General features: G+C 34.2%; 2 protein-coding genes across 2 annotated transcripts; one reads left to right on the top strand and one right to left on the bottom strand.

The window, feature by feature from the left end:
• Window positions 1–2,968: 2,968 nt before the first annotated feature.
• On the bottom strand, window positions 2,969–7,389 carry LOC120360032. Its single transcript, XM_039459575.1, has 4 exons — window positions 6,423–7,389; window positions 4,433–4,719; window positions 3,877–3,964; window positions 2,969–3,335 (listed from the first exon to the last, which is right to left on the bottom strand). Exons 1-4 carry the CDS (start codon window positions 6,477–6,479, stop codon window positions 3,306–3,308), a joined length of 462 nt encoding a protein of 153 aa, XP_039315509.1. The 5' UTR covers window positions 6,480–7,389; the 3' UTR covers window positions 2,969–3,305.
• Window positions 7,390–7,704: 315 nt separating this feature from the next.
• Window positions 7,705–10,416, top strand: LOC120360031 (the record flags this gene model as incomplete). Its single annotated transcript, XM_039459574.1, has 3 exons — window positions 7,705–8,033; window positions 8,315–8,498; window positions 10,264–10,416. Coding segments are annotated over exons 1-3 (447 nt in total), but the record flags the coding sequence as incomplete, so codon positions are not given.
• Between the last annotated feature and the right edge of the window lie 3 nt (window positions 10,417–10,419).

The following is a 10,419-nucleotide window of genomic DNA, read 5'->3' as shown; positions in this document are numbered from 1 at the left end:
TTGAAATGGATTTAACAAGTGAGTGCTGGCGCCACCGCTAGGTGGCCACGTCGCGGGGGATCTTCTCGTGAGTAGAGTGCGGTCACAGGCGTTATATCTACAACAACGTTTACTTTACAACGTTTATTTAACGTTTTTTTACTAGTGTAAAATACCGTTTTTATACGAGACATTACGACCGGTTAATAAACGTATTTTTATACATCACAAAAACGTTTCGGCTAAACGTTTATTAAACATTTATTAAACGTAACTGTGTTGCTTGGGGTGGATCACCTCAACATTGAAATATTTTACCAATCGAAACAGCTAGTTTCGATTGGTAAAATATTTTAATGTATTCTGTAGAATGTATCGAGTTAGGAAATGGTTACCTGACATTGTTCCCCGTAGATTATTGCGATCGAAGTACTTACAAAAAGGGAAATCAATAAAAGAAGAAATGCGATGAATATTAATATTTTGTACTGAGTCTAAACAGAAATATATGTAGAGAAGAAATATATGGCACGTGATTAAAAAAAAAACAGTATTTTATTGCAGGATAGGTTTAGATACAACAAACTGTTATATTATATATAAATAAAGTTAGAGCTGAAGATAAATATAAACGTGACATTTTTTACAGAGATGATTTACACAGTATATGTAATATAACGAATGTTGTATTTAGATGTATGTTCCTCATTTCGCATCTAGATTTATTGAGATTTGTTATGTCTGTCATTTTTTTTAAATGATTCATTCCGATTTGAAATGAATCGGAAATCATCCGATTCATTCCAATTCGAAATGAATCGGAAATCATCCGATTCATTCCGATTCGAAATGAATCGGAAATCATCCGATTCATTCCGATTCGAAATGATTCGGAAATCATCCGATTCATCCCGATTCAAAATGAATCGGAAATCATCCGTTTCATCCCGATTCGAAATGAATCGGAAATCATCCGATTCATTCCGATTCGAAATGAATCGGAAATCATCCGATTCATTCAGATTCGAAATGATTCGGAAATCATCCGATTCGAAATGATTCGGAAATCATCCGATTCATCCCGATTCGAAATGAATCGGAAATAATCCGATTCATCACGATTCAAAATGAATCGGAAATCATCCGATTCATCCCGATTCGAAATGAATCGGAAATCATCCGATTCATTCCGATTCGAAATGATTCGGAAATCATCCGATTCATTCCGATTCGAAATAATTTGGAAATCATCCGATTCATTCCGATTCGAAATAATTTGGAAATCATCCGATTCATTCCGATTCGAAATGATTCGGAAATCATCCGATTCATCCCGATTCGAAATGAATCGGAAATAATCCGATTCATCTCGATTTGAAATCAATCGGAACTCATCCGATTCATTCCGATTCGAAATGAATCAGAAATCATCCGATTCATTCCGATTCGAAATGAATCGGAAATAATCCGATTCATCCCGATTTGAAATGAATCGGAAATAATCCGATTTATCCCGATTTGAAATGAATCGGAAATAATCCGATTTATCCCGATTTGAAATTAATCGGAAATAATCCGATTCATCCCGATTTGAAATGAATCGGAAATAATCCGATTTATCCCGATTTGAAATGAATCGGAAATAATCCGATTTATCCCGATTTGAAATTAATCGGAAATAATCCGATTCATCCCGATTTGAAATGAATCGGAAATCTTCCGATTCACTTTGGAAATTTCCTATGCACTAATCCGATTAAAACCGATTCCAATTAATAACTGATTGACTCCCATTGGATTCGACGTTGCACAATCCTATAAGAACCTATTAAATCCTATTTAAAGGAAATGTGAAATATCCCATTAATTCCTATTCGGCATTTTCTTATCATACCTGGGTATATTCCGATTGAATCCCATTGCATTTATTCCGATTCATTCCGATTTGAAATGAATCGGAAATCATCCTATTCATTTTGGAAATTTCCGATGCACTAATCCGATTAAAACCGATTCCAATTTTTTCAATTGGTTTTAATCGGAAATTTTAAGCAGGGCAAAACTAAGAATAAATACAGATGACAATATGCATAACTTCAAACAATTTCAAATGTCGGCGTTTTGCGTTGTCTTCTGTTTAAACGCCGATCAAACCAGTTAACCGGCCAAAAATGGACGTTCAGAGTGAACGCCGTTTAACTCATTTGAACTTTCAGTAAAAACTTGGTGGAACGCAAAATGTCGTTGATCGGAGTTTAAACTGGGTTCCAATTTTGAACCACGTTGGAGGAAACAGGCATAAGAGAAACACAATAAAATAACATTACAGTAAAATATTGTAAGTAAAATAACGTATTTTAAATATTGATAAAAATAGTCAAATAAATGAGTTTACATTCTTATTTATATGCTTTATATGTAACCCAATCATATTAGTACCTTAACCTAAATCATATGTTTTTGGTAAAAAAATTGTAAAAATTTTTTCACTTTTTCTTCTTTTTAAGGTAAAATGGCTGAAGGATATTTAGCAATAAATATACCATTTCTTGAAGAAAGAGGTAGTAAGTATAATCATAAAAAATTTTACATTTTGTCTTATTAACTAATTTTGAATTACACAAATTCACAACATACAACATACATAATGTGTATGGATTATGTATGTACATTAATTTATTTTATAAATCATAAAACTTAACACATATCAGTATACGTGTAGTAATATGTGTAACTTTATGTTGTAATAAAGAGTGTGTATGTCCTGATGATGATGATAATATAATTATATTTATTATTAGAAAATTTTAACATTTTTCTAGATAGTCGATTCAGATATGAAAATATTAAATATAAATGGACGTTATCCAGGAGCAAGAAATGGTGCCTATATATGGAGTGCTTTTCCAATTAGAAATGTCATGGAACATTAGTATAACCAAGGGGAAAGAAAAATCTATTTAATTGGTGAGAATTAATTACATCTTGATGACGTCTGCACTCTTTCTAATTTTTATTCTATAATTAATCATATACAATCAAAAATATTACAATACTTATTTCTATTTTTATAAAAAACAATAGTTTTGATGAAAGTATATCACTAGAATTTTCATTTTCAATTCAATTTTTTCTAAAAAAATTTAATATTTCGTAAATTTGTAGCATAAAATAAACATCTATTACATCTTTTAATCAAACAATTAGTTTCATGACTGTGTGTATATGTATTTACAGGAATTGCTAGATATCCTTTGGAACCATGGCTTATGACATTGTTGGCACCTTATCCTCAGTGGAGTCGGCAGTATTTTTATAATCAGACATTATGTAAAGCACGGAGTATTGTGGAAAGACTGTTTGGAATTTTAAAGAGAACATGGAAATGTTTATCTTATCAACGAGTATTAATGTACGCTTCAGAAATTAGTAAACAAATAAAATGCATGCGCAGTTTTGCATAATATGCGTGTACACTATCGGCTACCATTGGAGATAGAAAAAAAAAATCTTTGATGATGCATATGTAAATCAAGTAAATAATACAGACAAAAAAGAACAAGATAGAATACTTCGCAGAGGACCTAGAGCAATAGCACAGCGTGTACAGAAGCAAATTATGCAATACTGGTTTCCTAATGATCGATGTGCATGGGAAAATAATAAAAACAGTTAAAAATTTGGAATAAGTTTATTAATTACATATAAATTTATTAAATAAAAATTGTATGATAAAATGAAAATTGTATGATAAAATGAAAATTGTATGATAAAATAAAAACTGTATGACAAAATTTATACGAGAAAATTGATAAAATAACATTTAATAATATTTGGTACTAGAACTTTTATGTATTTTTGTTATTCATGCATTTAAAAATAATTTCCAATAATTACGTTTGCCACATGGGAATGTTGCTCAAAATATGTGACTAGAACTTCAGTTTGGCATTGAGTAACTCTTCCTTGACGTTTTCCAGTTTTGCTAAAAGAAATATGTTAATATTATAGGCTATATTTAGGAATAATAAGTTGAGTAAGTACTTATGTGCGCGAGTGGAGTTGGGGGTGCGCACGATTGGACACCGCACGATTGGACACCACCACTCACAGCGGCCGATACCTAGAGTTTTTCCGTTGGTTTGGTTAGATAAGTCAAGATGATTGGTTGGTGTCCAATCGTACTGTGTCCAAAAGAGTGTCACCCGTGGAGTTGTAGGGAGAGCGAGTAGCGGTAATAAGAAGGAGCGGCAGGAAGAGACAAGACCGTAGACCCGAAATAAAGTGTCGTATTACTGAAGAACAAAGTTATTTTATTTGCTACACTCCCTGGTAGTCTAACAAAACGAATATAACAAGTCAGGAACGTTAACCGAAATCTTTGTCCGAGAGACGAATGCCGATTTGAATATAAACTCGTGTACGCGTCAATTAGAAGTCAGCTCTAAGTTACCTCGGAATGCGACTGCGGAGCGCGCGCGATAGATGACCCTTATATAAGCAACGATTCCTCTTGAAAGATCCCGGCAAGAATTCAGTAAATATGCGACGGTTACTGATTTCCGTAGATCTCTCGAGAAGGCTCGCTGTTATTGTTTGCCGAAAATGGAATTTGACTACTTGGCAACAGCATAGATTTCCCGCTCGCGACAACATTTCGCCGCACGAGCGGGAAGAACGCGGCCACGCGTTATAAGCGTGATGCGCTGGAATTCTGGTGATCTCGAACAACTTATTATCCTAAAAGAAAAGATGATCTTGAAATCTCTAAAACGCCTTCACTTATAAACTAAATTTATACACTATATAATGACCCTTTTAAAGTTGTGCAATTTTAGTATATATTAACAATTTTTCATACAACAAATTTTTCGAGATATGCAAATTAAGTAACCCAATACATACAAAAAAAAAATTATATTGCATTTTATTGTAAATGCTTAAAAATTATGTTAAAATAATGGAGATTTCTTCATTTTACTGTAAATGGTTACAAAAAATGTAAAATTACATTTTGTTAGTAAGTGTTTTGATAGCGAAATACGCATAAATAATATTACAACTGATTTCACATCTAATTTCAAAACATCTTTTTATATATTACTTAAGTTGTTTATATAAATACTCTGACATTGCACTTCTTACAGTATACATATTTACTGTGATATTGCATTAATTTTCTTTTATTAAAATTCACTTTACTACACTTTACTATTAGTTAAAAATCAATAACATTTTTCTAACCTTATTTATTTTAATACGTTCCTAAACTAATCAGATTTTAGAAAAAAGATTTCATTGGCTAGATACTAAAAAAATAGAGTTATATGAAACCAAATATACTCGTTTCGATAACGACGTCGGTATCGCATCTTGTATCGATATCGCATCGTTAGGTCTAGTTACAGAGGCTGTGTTCCGTTTTTACTGGCAGTGCAGTAAATGTGACGTCATGACAGTACACTGTCACAACTGTTCCAATATTACTGCATTTCTGCCAGCACTGCTATAGCATCGTATTTCGGAACAGCATAGTAGCCATATTGCACTGTAGCTACCTCACCTTGGAAACTGCAGTAGTCACAGTGGCAATATGGCTACCATTCATGACGTCATTGATGTTACTAGATGCTGTCGCAGTGCGCTGCGTACCAATAACGGAACAGATTTTTCACCACTGCCAGTACTGGCAGTTATATCGGAACACAGCCAGTAGCGGAATTCTGTAACTCCTTAGCGACAATTCGGTATCGTTACAGCGTCGTTGTGCAAATATTATACATGGTAGAAAAGCTGCGTAACGATACGTAACGATATCCCTAGCTATCGTTAAAAGTTACAGAATACGGCCCCTGAATAGCATTCGTCGTTAGCGCTAGCGACTGCAAGCGACAATTGTCGCTACATAACGATAACGACATTGTTGTTAGGAAATTAGAGAATAGGCCCACAGGGGGCCTATTCTCGAAAAATATCGCATATGATATTTTACAGATGTCACTAGAATATCACACTTGGGGGAAAATTTGTATTCTCAAATTTTCATAAATAACTCGTATGCGATAAATATCGCATATTTGATATCGAGTGGGTCAGACCATGCGATACCAAATATCGCATACAAAATTTAAGAAATACTATCATGGATGCAGCAATGCAAACACAGTCAGATAGACAATAAAAAGGAAAGAAAGAAAGTGTAAAAAGAAAAAGGAAGAAAATGAAGAAAGTGCTAAAAATATATGTTTCATATTTATTTAACTACATCGTTCAATATAACAAGGATTAAATTAACATTTAAATATTTATTGTATATATTCTTTTTATTCGTAAACGTTATTTATTATATACAAAATGATTAAATATATAATTAAATATATAATTTAAATTTCTTATACTATTAAAATAAAAATAAAAATTAGGTACAAAATAGAAGTACGTACAAATAATTTTTTCGTTTCTGCAATATTTTCATGGCCACTGATTGCTGTTGGATTCATCGTATCCAAAACTTGTTGTTCTGTAGAAATTGTTCCAAAGCTGACAAAAAAGCCACCACCTGTGGCTTTTGTATATTTAGATATTTCACATCGTTTTGCTTTTGTTTTGGAACAAAGATCTTGTCAAGTCTGTAAATAAAATCTCATTTGTTATTACTACAATTTTTATATTAATTATATATGTAACGGTACGCGTTTTCGGTCGGTTCGGTGCGGTGCGGGAACTTCGGGATCGGAACGGATAAGGCTCGTCGGTTGGTCAGGTGTAATGTCCGTCAGGTCAGGTCCGTAATGATTATACCCAGTGTTTTAAGTAGAAAAAGATAGAGAATGATTTATTGCTAAAAGAGTTAACAAAATGAACAAGAGACAAAATAAAAGAGATAACAAAAATAAAGAGATAACAAAATAAAGAGAGCTCGTCGGCGTCCAGCCAATCGCCGGTATCGGATTGCTAGTTGCGCGGCGGAATGACTTCAAAGACTAAAGGTTTATTCACGCGGTTTACATTTAAACAAAAGAACTTAACTACTTATTTACAGATGTAGGCTAAACTAGTGTGCAGTCGGATACTACGCGGTGAGCTATGCGGGCTGCTCGCCCGTACGGTCGGGGAGTCGCGGGGCGTGGCGGGATTGGCTAACGCGGTGGTGTAAGCTCGTGCGCAAGTGCGGGTCGTTGCCGGCGCGGTCGCCTCCGCGATTCGCCCGAGCGCGCCCCGTGCAAGTGGGGCGCTCGATCGACAGGTTGCTTATGCCCTGCCGATGAACAGGTTACAAAACGTGGCCGTATGTCGGTGCGGCAGTGAAAGTACTCGAGGACGACGGTGATTGGTCGAGAATGTTCGGCCGGTGATGATGACGAGAATGCTCGTCGAGGATCTCGGACCTGATTGGTCGAGAATGCTCGGCCGGTGATGATGACGAGAATGCTCGTCGAGGATATCGGAGTCGACTGGTCGAGGATACTCGGCCGGGGATATCGACGGGAATGCCCGTCGAGGATATCGGAGTGCGACGAGAATGCTCGTCTTAAGGAAGCGATCGAGAATGATCGGTCTGTGGACGGGTCGGATGGTCGGGCGGATCTGCCTTGTGCGTTCCAACTGCCGGCTTATATATCCGAACGCGCGGCTGGGCAAGCCACTCCGCGCGCTCGATCGGCCAAGCCGGAGTGGGAGCGTTATGGAATGCCACGGTCGGCGCGCGTGTCGCCGCGTGGTCCATGGAGCTATGAAATAGCTGGAGGGAGCGTAAGCTAAATTTTCTGGCGAGGGGGGTGAAGCCGGAGAAGTGAAGGGAATCAGCTTGCGGCCATCTTGGTCCTTCATAAATATTTGTGAAGGAAGCCTTGCTGCTTGCTGCATTTACTTCTGCGTCGCGTGGCTTTGAATAAGTTGTTTAAAGCAGTGAAAAATAATATATTTTATATTATTCTTAACAAAATGCCCGATTGTTATGCAAAAGATTGCAAGAGTCGGTATGGTGAAAATCGAAAAAATCAATTCCAATTACAATGGGAGCACACTCACGGCATAAAGATCTCATTTCACAGGTACGTTTAAATATTAAATATTAATTTACTATTCAGATTACAAGATAAATTGTTTAAAGAGAACTTCACGTATTGGTTTACATAATATTTTTATTAATGCGTGGATAAACATCGTGCGATTAAACGTGATTAACTCCATAAGAACTTTACATTTGTACTTGCAGACATTAATGCTTGCACGTGTATAATTATTTTAATTGAAAAATATTTTTATTTGTCTGTCATTGAAACTCTGCTGTATATGGTATTAGTAACAATTATGATGAATCCAATGATTATAGAATACCAACGAACTTAGAAAAGCGGAAGCAATGGCTGGATGAAATGCAACTGAACAACAGTGAAATACCAAAAAATGCAACGTTTTGCTCACTTCACTTTCAGGAAACCAATCTGGGGGTCTATCATAGGCTTGTTTTCTATTCTTGCACTAGACTGCACTGGAACGTTCCTTCTTGTTTTCACTAACTTTCAAATACATATCTATTTCACTTTAAGTGCACACTAATTCAGGGAGTTCAGGAACAGAAAACAAACAGCATTTAACATTTTCCCTAGGGCGGAAACGTGAAAAGTGAAAAGTTTCACGTGAACTGCACGATCATGTACGATTCCACGGAATCATGTAACTCACTCATGAGCGGAAATATGAACTTTTTCACGTGAACTTTTTCGCCATCAGCCGTGATGGCGAAAAGGTGAAAATTTAGGAAATTAATAAATTGTATGTATTTTGAAATAAGAATGAAAGTGTGGTAACAGTGTGGTAACAGTTTGAAGAGGTATTATTGAAAAGGTTAACCTTTTTGGTATTGCATTGCGTTGATAGGATAAAGTAATACATACATAAATAAAAATAATGCTTTTGTGATGTAATTAAGTTTGATATTTATATTTGACAAATTGATATTTTGATAATTATATAGAATGAGGTTTCATCAAATGCAAATTTAGATAAAAATATACTTTAAACGCGTTTTGATACTCAATGATATAAGAAAGGTGCGTCTTGTGAAATAGAATATTAATCTATCATGTAAGTGTTTATAACTTATAAATTTGGAAAATACATGTGTGAGCGGAGAATTCAGTTTTGATCAAGGTCCATATTCTAAATTATTCAATATTTTTTAATTAAACAAAGTTAAATTTAATGACTAATAAAATTAATTTACTTTAAAATTTGCACACATAAAAAACTAATTAAAATTAATTTTGAAAAACAATGTTTGAATTAAATTACAATGTAATTTTGAGTATTAGATTATTACATAATAAAATAGTTGTTACAATATACGGATCATTAAAAATAAATGTAATATATATTATATTTGTAAATTAAGTTTATGCAATATAAGAAATATTGCTATTTATTTATGAATATTTTTTTACAATTTTTTTTTATATAACAAAATTTTTACAGTAAAAGTTATACTGTAAAAGCAGATAGAAACCTTTTTCACGATCGCTTGATAGTTGCAATGACAGAGCCTCTAATGGTGAATTTCGGAACGCAAACTAAATTTCCGTGCATTATTCATACATAATCGCTGTGCGTGAAAAGATTCACGTGAACTCTCTATGAGTGAAAAATGAAAAATAAAAAGTGAAAAGTGAAACGTGAAAAGTGAAAAGTGAAACGTGAAAAGTTCCACGTGAAATTACATGATTGACTCCCTGGATCGAACGTCGCTAGCTTGAGTAAGAGTTAAACCTGGTGCTTTGCCACATGTATGTATAAATTGATTTATTAATTATCATTATCATTACAATTATATTTATTTACAATCATATACACTTATATATTGCGTAAATAAGTATAAAGAAATAATAAACAAATATGCTTTTCAGAAAAATGTGGAAATTGATAACAGAGGACTGGCTACCAAAGGTGTAAAATTGTTTAATAACAATTCTCTCGACATCAATCAAAATCATGATGGTAGGAAAATTTCTTGTCTTAACATCTTTACATTACTGACATATATTATTTACATTGGTTTAATACTTAACAAAGAAAAGAAAGTTTTATTAATTGTAATTTTGTTCTAAATTGTAATGTGCACATGTTAATTCGCTTTTTTACTTTAATTTTTTAAGAAAAAAGTTGATTTAAAACTAAAATTTTGTTTTGTTCGTCGCTCTTTATACAGATACGAGCGAATTGCAGCACACCTCGTCGTCAATTAAATAATCGTCCAGATTCTTTGGATGATACACCTCGGAAAAGGATGCTCAGGACTGTGCTCAAAATACACGAGAGCGTTACAAGAAGAAAATTCTACAGCAGAAACAGCAAAAATCAACGAAGCGCATTGCGACATTAAAGGAAATATTGAAGTCTTTGAAACAAAAGAACCTTCTTAACGCCGAACAAGTAGATGTT

The sequence above is a fragment of the Solenopsis invicta genome, unplaced genomic scaffold, assembly GCF_016802725.1.
Source record: "Solenopsis invicta isolate M01_SB unplaced genomic scaffold, UNIL_Sinv_3.0 scaffold_818, whole genome shotgun sequence".
Lineage (NCBI taxonomy): Eukaryota > Metazoa > Arthropoda > Insecta > Hymenoptera > Formicidae > Solenopsis > Solenopsis invicta.
This window is presented reverse-complemented; position numbering and strand designations above follow the sequence as displayed.

What these genes read in the sequence shown, in the direction of transcription:
- LOC120360032 (XM_039459575.1), bottom strand. Translation starts at nt 6,479, where the DNA reads ATGAATCCAACAGCAATCAGTGGCCATGAAAATATTGCAGAAACGAAA. An exon ending in CAGAAACGAAAAAATTATTT is followed by an intron (nt 4,720 to 6,422) that starts GTACGTACTTCT and finishes CTTTTCTTTTAG; the next exon opens with GATAATAAGTTGTTCGAGAT. An exon ending in AACATTCCCATGTGGCAAAC is followed by an intron (nt 3,336 to 3,876) that starts GTAATTATTGGA and finishes AATTCCAAACAG; the next exon opens with TCTTTCCACAATACTCCGTG.